Source organism: Solea senegalensis, linkage group LG8 (genome assembly GCF_019176455.1).
Source record: "Solea senegalensis isolate Sse05_10M linkage group LG8, IFAPA_SoseM_1, whole genome shotgun sequence".
NCBI classification, from domain to species: Eukaryota; Metazoa; Chordata; class Actinopteri; order Pleuronectiformes; family Soleidae; genus Solea; species Solea senegalensis.
The window spans coordinates 23,896,950-23,913,493 of record NC_058028.1 but is presented as its reverse complement, the minus strand read 5'-3'; the positions used below and the strand labels follow the sequence as shown (position 1 = coordinate 23,913,493).

General features: G+C 37.6%; 2 protein-coding genes across 6 annotated transcripts in view; both read left to right on the top strand.

The window, feature by feature from the left end:
• Positions 1-2,716, top strand: part of LOC122773705 (kinase suppressor of Ras 1-like) — a 33,401-nt gene extending 30,685 nt beyond the window's left edge. For all 5 annotated transcript variants that reach the window (XM_044032578.1, XM_044032577.1, XM_044032575.1 and 2 more), the window contains one exon: positions 1,025-2,716. In XM_044032578.1, the coding sequence (XP_043888513.1) occupies positions 1,025-1,171 (147 nt within the window). In that variant the 3' untranslated portion in view covers positions 1,172-2,716. The remainder of the gene's footprint in view (positions 1-1,024) is intronic.
• A 4,072-nt stretch (positions 2,717-6,788) lies between these two features.
• Positions 6,789-15,392, top strand: LOC122773297 (galectin-9-like). The gene is made up of 8 exons (XM_044031868.1): positions 6,789-6,950; positions 8,963-9,051; positions 9,991-10,195; positions 11,123-11,242; positions 11,334-11,513; positions 11,668-11,756; positions 14,391-14,547; positions 15,075-15,392. The coding sequence occupies exons 1-8, from the start codon at positions 6,918-6,920 to the stop codon at positions 15,219-15,221; spliced, it is 1,020 nt and encodes a 339-aa protein (XP_043887803.1). The 5' UTR covers positions 6,789-6,917; the 3' UTR covers positions 15,222-15,392.
• The last annotated feature ends 1,152 nt before the right edge of the window (positions 15,393-16,544 follow it).

The following is a 16,544-nucleotide window of genomic DNA, read 5'->3' as shown; positions in this document are numbered from 1 at the left end:
AAACTTCTCTCTTCTGGGAAAAACAAAAACAATAAAAAACAACTAATTTTACACGCTGGAGAATAAGTTTGTATATTTTTGAGTAGATTTTTACTGATTAAAGACTATTCACATTCACAGTGTTTCTAATAATTCTCTAATCTGATTTTGTGGTGATTAATCTTACATTTAATGACTCCTTTTATCGTGTGATCATCATTAATCAGCTCTGTCTTGTTCAGTCAGGCTGCAGAGAAACACTCTGATTCACAGGTATTACATGTTAAACCTGGTGATTGCTGGTGCGTTCTTTTACCACCAGTCAACTGAAATGACATCCAGAGGAGAGCGTTTGTCACTGAGGAAGTTTTTCACTTCTGTAACTTTGACTTCTTCTTCTTCTTCTGTTAACCGCAATCACAGCATGTGAGGTCTGTAGAAATTAAACCAAATTAAACGGTCGTATTCATTATTTATTCAGTTGTTATTAGTCATTAAATTAATCAGTAAAATTGTGAAAGGCAGTTCATCAGCAAATGTTTAATCAGTACCATCCCTGTTATTTAGTTTGAATAGCAAACCTAACCTTCCGGTGGAATCACACGTGTGTCATGTTTAGCTGAACAGTAAAGAGTTATTAATTATGATGTATTCATTCAAATCAACTGACGTTATACCATCTGAACACAGTGTGTGTGCTCTTCATCGCTCATGCTGAATTAGCTTGTTGCAGATTAGTCACAGTCCCCTGCTTCTGTTGTGGAACACATTTCCTTTGGAGTGCCACAGGGTTCTATCTCAGGTCCAGTTTAATTTACATTGCACAGTAAACAAAATGTTATCCAGCACCTTTTAAAATTAAGGTTAAAATAAAAAATAGGTCATAAACATGCATCTTAAGTAAGACTCCCTTCTATTGTTACAATAAGGATAATATTAAAAATGTAGACTTGTGAAGTGACTTTGAAGGTAGACAACGTCACGTTACAGAGTAATTCTGGCCTTAACTTGATTTTCCATTAACCATCCACCTGTTTCCCAACAGGAGATCCTCTCCGCCTGCTGGTCCTTCGAGGCAGACGACAGGCCGACTTTCACCCTGATGTCAGACATGCTGGAGAAACTTCCCAAACTGAACCGCAGGCTCTCTCACCCTGGACACTTCTGGAAGACTAATGAGTATGTATCATAGACAGATGGGACATTCCTGTCCCAGAGCGAACCAGCCGACAACACCAACACTAACAAGGGGAGTCTTTGATTTAGTTCATCACTGCTGTATCATTATCCACATATTCATGTCACAACGGCGTGAGGGCAGAATGGGTTTGAGCTGAAAAGAACCAATACATGATCAATCAAATGCAAATGTTAAAAAAAGAATAGGATTTTATAAAGAAATGTGAATATTATGATTCTGTCCTGCTGATTATCAACTGATATAAAGGATCTGAAATGTGACTTTTGTATTTTGGGGAAGTGTCTCTGAATTCTTTATTCCTAACATGGCATATTAGTCCTTGCTCTCTGAATACTGACGTTCTCAGTACTGACGTACTTTTTTGTGTGTTTCTGAGAATCACTCCATCTTTCTCTTCCCTGTCATTTCCTGTCAACTGGGTGTCGACTGATCCACCCCTGCCTGCTCCTGCTGTGTCTGATCTCCATGGCTTCCCTTGGATCCTACACTTCCTCTTCATCTGTGCCTCTGCTCCTCTCTGTCCATGTGCTCACTTGTTTTCCAACACTCCCAATTTCTGTCTCTTTGCCGCTTTTGTCTGCTGGTGAAGGTTGTGGGATCATCATCATCATCACTGTCTGAGAGATCTCTGTCATCAGGGTCTGCATGCTCACTGTCCATACATGTACAAATACAGCAGCTGAGAGCTGACCGCCTTGAAGAACTCTCTTGTCAAAAACTGCACAAGGTCTGTTTTCATGTGGTGGTGTCATGTGATCTGGATCTGATGATGATGATGATGATGATGAGACATGGTCCTAATCAGGAACAACAGGATACTTGGGGTAACCTGAGTGGAGAGGACAACTCCCTTAAATTGTATAACTGGTTCTGGTTGGAAACCCCTTAACTGGACCCGCTTATGTTCTTCTGGCGGGGCCCGGTTTCTAGATGATGTCTGTGAACTTCCTTTTGCAAAAAATGTCAGCATGGCGCCAGCCAAATTGTGAACATCGAGGCTTCAAAACGGCAGTTCAGATTCAGCCACACAGAGATTTTATACATGAACTGCACTTGAAATGTTCTGATTTGCTCAGTTTGAATCCTGGCAGGACAATGGCTCTTGTGAATTTAAAATTTTAATTGTGAATTATGTGATAATGCTGCAGCTGTGTGTGCGTGTGTGTGTGTGTGTGTGTGTCCTGCCTCACTCCAGTCAGTATGTGTGTACGATATTCAATGAATGTCATGGGCTTCAAAAATAAAGAAATGGTGAAACCCAATCAAGCATGATCAAGCAGTGACCCAATGTATACATGTATATAAAGTGCTGGTTGTTGTATTTAAAATACAGTGCTTGTGTGAGTACATGGTTTCATTGTAACTGGTACTTCATTTGTATTTATGTATAGATGATAGACACTCGAAACTGTTGACAGTTGATTGGTGTTTTTCTTTTTGAGGGTGGGTTGGGAGAATTTTTGTACATAATTTGTTGATATTTTGGAAGCTTCTGGTCTGAACAACTGTAGACATTAAAGCTGATTTAAAGATAAATGAAGTGGCTGATTTATGAAACTGTTTTAATAACTCACTCCTTGTCAATGTCAACTTTATTTATATAGGACTTTTTAAGCAATCGCAGTCGACCAAAGTGCAACACAGGCACGGCAGAAACAGGTAAAACAAATCAAAAAGCAAACTACAAAATAAATGTAGAAATATTTAATAGTAAGTAAGGAAGTAGCAGTGCAATAAAAAAGGCAGCTTGTGTAGCTCAGTCTGTGAAGCGGTGTGTTTTCAGTGGATTACAAAACTTACAAAACGTCCTCCTGAGCATGAATTTACTCACTGTAAGTGGAACATGGGTTCACTGAAGGATATACAGTATGTCACACCGTTTTCACACTGCTTCTTCTTTACAAGCAGGAGCTGTACAAAAAAAAAGTCATGGGGTTTTCTGTCATGCTATACTTTACCAAATGGACTTCTCCATTTCATCAGGAGACTCACTGCTTCCTCTTGTTACATGGAGTATGGGAAGAGTTTTTGAAACCATGTGATATGCAGAGTTTGACTTGATATTGAGTCTTTGTCATCTGCTTTTGACACTTATTGACTGATGGCACGGTCCTATCTTATCTGCCGTGTTGTTCTTTATGATCAGTCCTGAGAGGCACATGACTGGTCATTCATCAACTTATGTAATAAAAGTGCTGCAGCTTTGCATCTGATGGGGATCAATATTATAGATACTGACCTCGTGTCCTGCAAGTGAACTATTACAGGTCAACTAAAAGTGAGACACATTCAGTACAGAAGGCTGTAAGAGAAATGATAAAAAGTAAAGAATTTTACATGGACCTTTGATGGAATACCAATTATTATTGTAAAGCCAGTAAATCCTGGTTCATTCAGCAACACGCTTGGCCTGAGCTAGTCTTTCAATAAAACTGGAGCTGTGTACAGGTCTGTGCAGAAACATTTATTGATCCAGTATACATATCTAAACCTTTTCACTCGAGCTGTGTTTTCTTTTTCCATTAAATACCAAAGTTACCTCATTTTAAATGAATATACTCAGTAAGTTTCATCGAGTGTGCACCAACCACACATTTGTTTCCTTTGTTTCTCAGGTCAGCTCAGGCCATATGAGTTTATTTAGCTCCACATTTGTTCGCCAGTCAATTTTTTGACGGATGAAAGATGCAGATTTAAGTAGCTATAATAGAAAATGTATAGGATGTAGCAATATAGCCTCTCACACAGTCTCTACAAAGTAGAAAGCATCAAAATCAACAGGGGATGTTAATGAATGCTGACACTGACAACCTTTTTATTTTGTAAGATTATCCACAGACTGAACAGAGAGTCCATAGAAGGTTCATTTACACAGTTAAACACACTTTTTTAAAGTGTTCTGTTCTCCACTCTACACAATAACTGTCTGTAAATAATGAGTATGAACTGGTCACACATTTGAAGGAGTTGCATTTTCCTCTTTTTTTTTGTTTTTGTCCACATGTGTGTTTGCAGTTCAAATGTTTTTCCTCTTGCTTTGAAGGAATCACTCCATTCCAATGGATGAGTCATTCCAGGATTTCGGTGGAAATGCAGGCAGTATGTGGGAGGGCTCGTTTCCCAGTATTGCTTAATGCTGCAGTGAACCTCGGATTGGCTTTCTGTGGCAACACAGATGCTGTGAATCATTACCGATAAAACAACTTTTTTAACCTCCTCTTTCACAAGTCCTTCTTCTTCTTCTTCTTTGTTGGTTTACGTGGCAGAGCCCTTCTCCTTGGTTTGCACAATAAGCTTCTGCTGTAGAAACATGGTAGTGCAACAAAGGAGCCTCTGTAAAACAACACCCTCAGAGTACAAGTAAAAGGAGAATTGTCAGGACACAAAGATGAAAAAATATTTTTTTTATCTTTAAGCAATTAAACCTCTGGGTTTACTAAACTTCTGAAAAATAAACCCTTCTAAATGTTACACACTGGACCTTTAAAGCTAGAGGCTCTGACATGTGGGAATGATTATACACAGGCTGGTTAAGACTGAGGCAGCAACACAGGCAACAGGATGACGAACTCCAGATACAGTTATTCATAAATACAAAACAATATGTGCTGCTGTGTGAGTAAAAGTACAAGTATCTTACCAGAAAATGACTTTGGTAGGGGTTTTATAATATTACTTAAGTAAAAGCCTTAAAGTACATGACATTTACTGTACTTAAGTATCAACAGTCTGATATAAAATGTATTTAAGTTTTAGAAGTAAAAGTCTTGTGGACGTAGGATTGTGCAACGGTAGCTCAGTGATAGGGCAATTCACTTAACCCCACGTTGCAGCGTGTGAATGGGTGAAAACTGTAGAGTAAAGCAGCTCATCAAGACTAGAAAAACTCTATATACTGTAAATACAGACCATAATACCAACTCTTCTTCTTCTGATTGTATTTGGTAGTAACAAATATAGTTTAAGGAAATGTCGTGGAAAAGTAAAAGTTGCGAGAAGTACAAATAACAAAGTGAAGTACAGATACGTGAATTTTGTACTTAAGTACAGTAACAAAGTATTTGTAGGCAGTGATGCCATCCTTAAGATTCTGACCTTTTGCAATCAGACATTCAGAGGCTCCAGTTGGACAATATCAGCTGTCAATCACACTGTGTCCACTATTATGTGCCGAACTTCATCCTCTACTTTCCTCAGCAGAATATAATTCACAACATGTTAAATTAAAGCAGACTTCAATAGAGATCTTGTGGCTGTTGACTCTGGACAGTGCAGCTCTAACCCTAACCCTCCCACACCATTCTCATGAACAAACGAGCCTCCACTGGTGTTTCAGACACTTCCCTGTATACTGTATTTCGCCTCGCAGCTCTCAGTTTACTCAGTTAAAAACATTCACATCCCATCCACCCCCTCGTCTTTTCTGGTGTTCCCCATGGCTCTGTCCTCGGCCATATATTTCACATACACAACATTCAGTTCCACTGCTACAGTATGTGGATGACATCCAGCTCTACTTGTCCACCACACACTCTTCCATTTTTCCATTTCTCTATATCGCCCCTATAAATAAAATCTGTTATTATTATTATTATCATTATTAATAATACAAATAAGTGAGAATTTAGCAAATTTGCCAAAAAACACTTTCATTTAATTTAATTGATTTTCTGCTGCTTTTCATGACATTGTAGTTCTATAAACATGTGAACATTGATTAAGAACTGTCTAAACCTATAACTTGATACAACTGTTATATATCTGCTCCTATCTTGTCTGTTCTGGGCCCCACCAGCCGAGGCACATGCTGCACATTCTGTCACTGATGCCTCGTGTTTGCTTATTGTGTGAACTGTTGGGTTTCTCTTCTCTCTATAATATTGTTAAGGTTTCTGCCTTACTATGTACAGTGCCTTGAGATAATCTACTTTATTTTACTCATCATTTACTTGCTCTTAGGTCTATTCGGTCTTATGTTTTTATATTCTATCTCTGATATACAGCACATTGTTTCAGCTGTTGTTGGATTTAAAGTCATTTAGCTGGATTGGATTGGATCAATAAATAACTTTGATTTCTCTTTGCCATCTACAGGGTCACCCCTAATATAATAAGACTATATTAAATGGCCTACTTCCTAATTGACTTCAGCAAAAAAATCAAAAGAATCAGGCCATTTGTTTTAAAATATACAGTCTATTTATACATGTACTTTTATTAGTTTTTCACCCTGAAATGATGAACTGCTACAACACAAAAAAAGTTTGACCTTATAACAACTATAAATAAACAAACACGTATCATAGTAACGATATACATTAACAAACACTATGTTACATTAAACTAGCCTCCATATTCTTCTCCATGTCTTTTGTGAATTAAAAAAAAGGTAATAATAACAATATAGTGGAGGAAATAACTGTCTCTGTCGTGTCTACAGACTCCATTGTTCAACAAACAGCTGGCACAAACACTGATAAAGAACTGATACACTGTATAAACCTGATCATTTATTGATGATCGATCACCTGACTGAGCAGAGACAAACAAAGTTGAAGGATCATTCTGTGACCGCTTGACTTTAAACGACACCGCCTCCTGGCCCCGCCTCCTGCAATGCAAACGAAACTTTTCTCAACTATAAAAGCGTCAGAAGTTTCTTCTTCTTCTTCTTCTTCTTTTCTTTTTTACTCCAGACTCTGCAGCAAACTTCAGCTCCGCAATTCAAAGTCGAACCATGGCTTTTATTCAGACACCGTTTTACAATCCGGTAAGTGGTTGTCGACATGTATGTGGTGACGTTTGCTGATGAAGTGTCTGTTTTTTGGTGAAACCGTTAGACGGTGGACAAATGTCTGCCTGTGGTTGGCGCTGGGAGAGTATTTGACTCATGTTATGTTAAAAGTCAAAAGTAAACACACAAACACTGGATTAATAATTGGAATAATCCAGTTCCACACAGAGACGTCACACTGATCGGTGTAGAGTTTAAGCAGGGGCGTTTTTACAGCCCCCAGCACAAGGGGCCTGGGGTCGGGTGGCCATTTCCGTAGCCCCTAAAAGGAGGACACACTATTACACTATAATACAATTTTGTCCATGGTAATGATGGTAGGATGATACAGTGATTGTGAGATACTTTATTCATTACAAGGCTATTTCATTTTTAATATAAATGAATATATTATTATATTTTGACTGGTCTTAATTAAAAATAATTAAAAGATGTTTTATTTTTCGGCATTTCTGTCAGCTTTTTACAAGTGTTTTTGCCTTAAAGTTGCCGTGTGTAACTTTTAAATATTCAAACCATCTCTGTGTTTCTCAGTAGAAGCACTAACAAAAGGTTTCAGAAGTGGGTTCAGTAGTTTGACTCGATAAATGTCTCTTGTCCTCATCCGTCCCGGCTCTGCTGCTGAACTCTGATAGTTTTGCTTGACACAGCCCATTTTCAGATGAAGGACACAGCATACAAATAATCTTTTCTGTTCACAAAGATGAATCACAGACAGGAAACTGCAGCGTTAAACACTGTTTCACTCTTGTTTAACAATAATATCCGTTATTTCACCTCTACAGAAAGCTGTAGAGGTGTATAAAAGTGTCTTGCTATCACACTGCCATACACATTTACTGTCACATAAAAGTGAATATCCAGATATTTTCATGTTATTATGACATGTACAAGTACACCCTCATCGTGTTCTAACGAGAAACTATGAATTAGCTCATTATAACCTGATGTCTTACGCTGTGTTAACATTTCACGTCATGTGTTAACTTGTTGTTTGGCAAAAGTCAAAAAGTGAGAAAAGCTCAGTGAGATTTGAAAAATTGAGGAAATGGCTCACTTTGACGTTTTGACTTAGTTCCTCTACAATCTGGGGTGGTGACATGGTGAGAGTCTACTGTTATAGAACATGGTGACTTGATTAGAAGATGATTTATAATGTGAAACATTTCACATTATGAAACAACCCTTTAGTTGTTTTTGTGAAAAAACACCTTGTTTCAACATTACATTTTCATTAAAACCTAAACAAAGCTCACAGAACACTACACATATTTGCTTAAAATAGCAGTCCATGGTTATATTAAAATAAGGCAGACGTCTCAGGAGGAGTTAGGAAACGACAAGGAAGGAAAAATGTGTAATAATAATATGTTACATAGCAGCTGAAGCCCTTTAAGGTATCTCAGTGCACAGTCCCATATCTTGTCTAATAAATCTCCTCAGTCTTTGTGATGAATTCTTAATCTCTCAAGATGAAGATGAAGTGTGTTTGACAACAGGCACAGAATCCAACTTCCAAACATGCACACAATTATATTCCAAATAAAATAACCTTTGTTACATACTTATCGACTAAAAATAGGACACTTGCAGCTTCCAAAATCGTGTCAGATTACCTATCATGGATTTACATGGATTACAAACAGGTGAATAATGGAGTCTATGGAGTATTTTAAACTCTATGATGTTTTGGATTGTGATGTAAACTTCATGCTCAGGGTGAAGTTTGTCATCTTGATGAAATTATTCACTCCAACACGTGAATCTCTGCTGTGATCGTTGAGGCTTAAACTTGAAGTTAGCAGATGGGGAAACAGGTCATGGGTGATTGAATGTAGGAGCTTTGTGACACTTCAGCATTAACAGTCTATTGAGCCGTGAACCTGCTGTATGAATGTTTGTCATTTAAGGTCATGTGATTATCATGCTGTAACAGTTACAATAAAAAAAACCCTGCTAATCATATGTTAAAAACCCAATCTTTCCAGACAATGCCCTTCACTGGGTCAATCCAAGGTGGTCTGCACGAGGGGAAGATGATCGCCATCAGTGGACAAGTCCCGCCTGGAGCCAAAAGGTCAGCTCTTTTCATTTATTTATCATCATATAAGCTTTTCTTTTCCTTTCTCTCGGCTGTCGTACCTATGATTAAGTTATACATTTGGTGTGTGCATATACAACTGTGACATTACCTTGAATTTGCTGGACTTCCAGTGTCTGAAGGGCGAGAGACGTCGTGTGTGTGTGTGGAGTTCTCCTATTCTTCAAATATGTTATTTTGTATTTATACTGTTGTGAGTTTGTAGCGCCCTCTAGCGGCAGCAGTCTACTTTGTGCATATTCTTATTATTCACATGCTGTGCTTCGGTTTGACTGGTGATACTGAGCTGGTGAGTTGTGATGTATACAAAGTTATTGTAACTTACAGTATGTTAAATATAAGGTATATGTTCGTGCCATTAACGTAGTGTTATTGTTTATATTTTGTGTTTTCCAGTTGATTACCTGCTGACGGCACAATCACTGTTAGAAAAAGCATGTGTGGAGTTGCTGATAAAAAATTAATAAACACGTGAAAAGACAGAGATTGAGTGTCGGAGCTGAGTGTGACACTGTTTCGCCCCGTGTGGTGGGATTTATTCGATTAACCAAGTTAGTTTGATAAAACCGTACAGCGTGCCAGTAAAAATATAAACAATCTGTCAGATGTGTTCAATGGAATCAATGATTTATTGGTTATAGGTCCAATTCCGCACCAGGTGCCATCTGGCAACATATTTGGACCACAGTGCGTCTTTAAGTGACTCTGAGATAAATGTTTTCTTTGCAGATTTACAGTTTCTACTCAACTATGACTTATTATATGCTCCCTTATTATTATTTATTTGATTATTTTCATGACTTGCAACATGATTTTTCACGACAAGCTTCTTAATGAAGAAAATTATTCTAAAGCCAGATGTATTTATCTTTTTCAGTTCTCATAATCAATGACTTGTCACATGATTGCTTTTAGGTTCCATGTGAATTTACAGTGTGGCTCCAGGACCAATGCGGACATTGCTCTCCATTTTAACCCCCGGTATGACGGTGACTCTTGTGTGGTCGCCAACACCCTGCAACACGGCAACTGGGGCAGCGAGGAGAGGAAGAACAACTCCATACTTCCTCCTGGCTCCGTCTTCAACCTGCTCATCACAGTCACCCGTGATTCCTTCCAGGTCTGTTGAGCTAAAATTGCTGATAATCTAAAAATGATCGGTTCCGTACTACTGCTAGTCTAGTAATGCATTTTCTTTGCCTACTTATGGAGAACATGATATTTTAGGCGTAAATGATTATGCTTCGATCGAGAGGTGATTGCTCTATGACAGCAAGGGAAGTTCTGTCGTCTCTAAAAGGTCTTAAAATAAATGGTCATATATCAGAATCAGAATAGCCTTTATTGTCGTTATTTTGTGGATAACGAAATTTGGGTGCCACTCCCTTGGTGCAAAATATTAATGTACAAAGACAAAAACTAAGCACATTAGTTATCAAGTTAGTTATCAACTTTAGTTTTTATTTTTATTTCAGTAAACGAAAATTATTTTTTCACATTTAGTTTTGGTTATTCTTGTGAACTATAATAACTTATAGTTAAGACGAGCGTTTTCGTGTCTCAGTCCCGTGTGGAGTTTGTGAGTGTGTGTTATTTGCTCAGTGGCATAGCCTGTTTACGTTATATAGTACATATTATACACCGTAAATAAAAACACTATGATAGCATTTCAGCTTTACATAATTATCGTGTTTCCTTTGTTTAATTCGTTCATGTATACAGTGAGTAACTTGGCCTGAGATGAGCTTCCCTTGTTTCAGCCTCTGCCTCACACACATATCACTGCACAGTCAACTGATCAAACTCATCGAACTCATCATCACACTGAAAAATGTGTTTTGTTTTTAATCAGAAATAGACGTACTGTGTTTGGGTCAAGTTGTGAGCAATTTCATTAGATTGTGAGAGTGGATCATCCCTCCATTCCACTCACATGCTCTGGATGGCGATACATCAATAAACTGACATTTTACAACTTTTGCAACCACAATATTCCTCAATGCTCAGAATAAAGTCACAAATTAAATCATACATTTGCTCATTCCAGCTGAATATCAACGGCAGTCACTTCATGGACTACAGGCATCGTATTCCCGTTAACCGAGTGGACACCATCGTTGTCGGCGGGACTGTTCAAATTTCCTCCATTGCCTTTCAGAGCAACGTGGTGAGGATGTCACTACAATTATTATTAATACTAATATTTTAAAAAACACTAAGAAGTACAATTGATTATAGCGATTTCCTTCCATATGTAGTTCCCTGGACATCCTGTATGTCCTTCTCAACCTTCATTTCCTGCACATGGAGCTTTTCCTCCTCAACCTGCCTTCCCAACTTGTCCAGCATTTCCTCCTCAGCCAGGATTTCCTCCTCAGCCAGGATTTCCATCACAACCAGGATTTCCATCACAACCAGGATTTCCCTCTGGACTGTTTGTGAGTATCAGACAGACATTTTATGTGGGATTAACCCTTTAGTTTTTTTCCATTACTATGTTAAAAATGACTGTTTCCTGCTCCTTAGTCTGTAAACAAATCACAAGTACATTTACATCCATAATAATGAATTCTTATTCCTTCCTTTGTGCAGGTTGTTCCATACAGAACCTCCATCAACGGTGGATTCACACCTGGGAAGACCATCATTATCCAGGGAAATATTCAGCCCCACGCCACAAGGTCTGACTCTCTAATGAGCTGCTGCTGGAGTTTTACTCTGAAACTAATTGTGCACCTTAAGTAGTCAAGACAGTGAGGAGTAAAATCAGGCACCAACTAACTCTTATTTTCATTATCGACTGATCTGTTTATTTAGTTATTAGTTCAGTGCAGTACAGAGCTTCTTTCTCCCTAAAGTGGAAGTTAGTGTTGTAGGTGGTGTAGGTAGTTTTGACTCTGGAGAACATGAATCTATGTCCAGAAAAAAGAGTAAAGAAGTATTTCAATAGTGGATGGACACAACTGGACAGGATGGACAGCGCCTTCTGCAAAAATGTTGTGTTTGTCAGCAGCGTGTGACTGGGTATGAAAGAGGAGTGATAGAAAATGCACTGCACGCTGTATGAAAGTGTGAGTGAATGGGTGAATGGCAAAACTGTAGTGTAAATCAGCTTTTGGCATATTTCCACCTCTGCCGAGGCGAGGCGAGGAGAGCCGGTGGAAATACGACATTTAAGTGGTCATCAAGACTAGAAAAGGGTTATATAAATACAGATCATTTATATAAATACAGACCATTTATATTAATACAGACCATTTATTTAAATACAGACCATTTATTTAAATACAGATCATTTATATAAATACAGACCATTTATATACATACAGACCATTTATATAAATACAGACCATTTATATACATACAGACCATTTATATACATACAGACCATTTATATACATACAGACCATTTATATAAATACAGACCATTTATATAAATACAGACCATTTATTTAAATACAGACCATTTATATAAATACAGACCATTTATATTAATACAGACCATTTTATTTAAATACAGACCATTTATATAAATACAGACCATTTATATAAATACAGACCATTTATAAATACAGACCAAATACAGACCATTTATATAATATTAATACAGACCATTTATATAAATACAGACCATTTATTTAAATACAGACCATTTATATTAATACGACCATTTATTTAAATACAGACCATTTATATAAATACAGACCATTTATATACATACAGACCATTTATATACATACAGACCATTTATTTAAATACAGACCATTTATATAAATACAGACCATTTATATTAATACAGACCATTTATATAAATACAGACTATTTATATAACTACAGACCATTTATATTAATACAGACCATTTATATTAATACAGACCATTTACAAGTAATTCATTAAACCCACAGCTAACTGGTCTCTGTGTCAGTAATGATACAACTTGAATTAAAATAAATATTATGTTATAGACATTAAATCTAAATAAGTTTAAAAGCCATAATCTAATACCATTTAATCCCACATGTCAATAACAGAGAAGAAACAGTGAAATGCAATGATCGTGTTCCCAGAAACTAAACTAGGACAGAAAAATGGAGCCACATTTTCCAGAGTAACAGTGAGTGTGAGTGTTTCAGTTCATGTGAGGTGACAACATTTCCTTCAGTCGCAGCAGAAACAGTGACACAGCATTTTGACTTTGTACACTGGGCTTCCTGACCCTGTGCTGTTCAAACTCTCTCCCGCTTGTTGAACTGAAAATGTCCAGTGAGCTGCAGCCTTTCATTCTTTTCATCATCATTTCATCTGGAGATTTACTTTCATTGCAACTAAAACAAACCGAAGGTGGAACCCACACTCTCTGGGTTCATATCCTGGCAATGAATCCAGTTTATTTTTCTCAGGTTTCCTCAACTTTGGCGTTAGTTCAGTTTATCTGTGACAGGGACTTTTTTTTTTCAAAACAGGAAATGACCCCTGATCGGAACAATTCACAGAGATGAGACTGTGGTAAATCTGACATAGGTCATGCCATCTTCCTCAAGGATTTAAAGACAAATAAATGTATTTTTTTGTGATACTATTCGAGATCAATGGGGAATAAGGGAGAATTCATCAGTCAGTGCAGTCTGTTTAAAGGTCACTGAGTAAAGCTGATCAACCTTGTTATTGACTTAACCCGTAGAGGTCATTTGTCGTGGCAATAATACACAACTATGTGACATACTGGAGGTTCGCGTTTATAGATCACATATTCAGGCTTTAAAAAAAATCTTGCTGTTGAGTCACAGTTATGATTAATTTTAGTAGTGATATAGTAGCAAGTAGCAATAATTGTGCAGAAGTCACAAAATAGACTTTTTCTTTTCAAGTGAACTTTGAACTGTGACATATTTCTAAATTTGACAAATTCACACAAAGTACTTTTTGAGTAGGTGTGTTTATAGTTGGTTCAAATGAAAGAACATTTTCAACAGATTACCTAGTTGAAAAAAGGATATACGAAGGTTACTTCTAATATTGCACATTCTTATACCCTCTGTACTGTATGTTTAAACAAAGCTAAAATGCTCGGTTTTATTTTAGGGTTTAGTGCCACCTGGTAATAGTACATTCCATAGCATGTATTGTTAGCGCAGAGCAATATAATAACATGAGTCCATTATTTATCATATACTGTACATGTACAATGTATTAGATGTTTTTTTTCCTATACTTTAACATGTAGTAGCTTCACCTTCATCAGGCCATTGAAGAGCAATATTTAAAATCTATAACCATGCGTGCTTTATGGACGTATTGACCTCTGTGTCCACAGGTTCCATGTGAATCTCAGCATCAACTCTGGCATCGCTCTGCATTACAATGCACGTTTCAATGAGCACGCTGTGGTGCGGAACACTAAGCAGGGGGCGCACTGGGGCAGCGAGGAGCGTGGTGGAGGCATGCCCTTCCACCAGGGGCAGCCTTTCACGGTAAGACGACACACTGGGGGTTTTAAGTCCTACAAAGCTGTTCTATATATCTACCATTTAAAGGTCTATTATTTTTTTTATATATGTGTACAGTATGATTTTAATATGTATATACATATATATATATATATATATATATATATACATTTATTTATATACTAAATGTTTCCCTTTCACTGTAAACTAATGGTCATATTTATGGCACACACTCAGTCTGCAAATTTAGACTGTTTAAATGTTACGGTATTCTACTTTAATAAGAGTGTTTTTACAGTGTGCCACTATAACATACATTACGGTAGCAGGCTTTCCTTCTCATACAACACAAAGTCACCTTCTGTAATTTATTCATGGTTCCGTTCAACTCAGAGTAATGATAACATGTTTGTAACATGAGTTTGTTGAAAAGTATCTGTGATCACATCCACATTTAGCTCTGAAAAGCTCTCTGTGCAGAGAGAACTGTTTGTGCTTCACATGTGATCATAAAATGCCCTTTTTCTTTGTTCTTTGTTGTTTCTTTTCAGTTGACCATTTCCTGTGAGAATAGCTGCTTCAGGATCCTGGTCAATGGGATGCAGGCACACACCTACAACCACCGCATCACTCCACTCAGAAACATTAACACCCTGGAGATCGATGGTGACCTCACGCTGACCTCTGTGATGGTGTAGAGATCCACCACCTGTGGCTGTCGCCTCGTAACCACCAATACTTGTCACATCTATCAATGAATCCATGCTGATTGATTTGACTGGATGCTGCATATTTACGTCCAGTGCTTTCATGCCAATATAACATATATAATAATTTCTATATAATCATATGCCATACTTTGTTTTTGTTTTATTTACAAAAAAAGGGAAAATTCATCAGGTTGGTGCTGTGTTATGTTGTGTTATTACTCTTATCAGCCTGAACGCAGCTAAGGAAGTGGACTTGAGTGAGTTTTTAACCCTTGAACTCCTAACCCTCAAAATGTGCGTCTGACCTTTTTTTTTTTTTTATTAATATCTGGCAATTATGTATAACATGCTGCATGTTTAAAAACTGTTTTAACAACTTAAAATGAAGAAAAAATAACACATGAACAACATAGTTTGCATGTTCAATTTAAATGTGAACAGTATGAAACATATTTACAATAACATTTGTTTGAGTCTTTGTCTCTTAATGTGCAAAAACAGGACAAAAAATGGAAACTATGTACAGGCATTCGTCCCACTCTCTTCTCTCTGGCGACAAATACGCTGATTCTCTGGCTTCCTGAAAGATCTGGAGTGAAATTACCGTAATAACCACACGTTGGCTTTGACATGCAACTTCATAGCTGTCAAAAAACGTTTTCTGATAGCACAAACCAACATGTAATTACGGTAATGCAAAGTGCACTTGTGCAAAGGTGTCGTCAGCGTAAAGGGTTAATAGTATAAGAGTGCTGTGAAATAATGAATGCTTTGTAAAACCTTTAAATAAAATGAAATGTGTCTGACAGTGTGTGAAGTTATCCTTTATTTGAAACAGGCGGTCTCATTTCTTGTCTTAAATTGGTTCTTAAGAAAGTTTGTTAAAGGCCACATAGACCGGAAGCTCCAATTAACGCTGCGTTTGTGTGTGTATCTGTGTCATTGCCTCGTTTATGAAACCCTAAAGTTTCAGAACAACAGTTCAGCCACTGCTGAGAAAATAGTGTTGTATTGTTTTCCTGGGCTCTGCGAAGCGGATCGGCACTTCCTTAATTTGATGTCGTCATCAAAAATCCTCACCACCGTAGCGCCTCCCCGTGCGGGCACTAGTCCGGGCACATCTGGTTGCGTACATTCAACCACAGAAGAAGAAGAACTACTCTGGTTGTAGCTGCTGAGATGCAGAGCATCCACCGTGCCAGAGGGGGAGCTGTGTATCTGAGAGCTGGCCTATCTATTACGTCACTTCCAGGTACCTGGCCAATCACAGGACAGTAGGAAAGCTCTCGTTGGCTGGCCAATCACAACACA

Excerpts from the sequence above, each read along its gene's own strand:
- LOC122773297 (XM_044031868.1), top strand. The coding sequence starts at position 6,918 with ATGGCTTTTATTCAGACACCGTTTTACAATCCG. Across the intron at positions 6,951-8,962 it reads AGACACCGTTTTACAATCCG|ACAATGCCCTTCACTGGGTC; the intron begins GTAAGTGGTTGT and ends CAATCTTTCCAG. Across the intron at positions 11,514-11,667 it reads GATTTCCCTCTGGACTGTTT|GTTGTTCCATACAGAACCTC; the intron begins GTGAGTATCAGA and ends TCCTTTGTGCAG.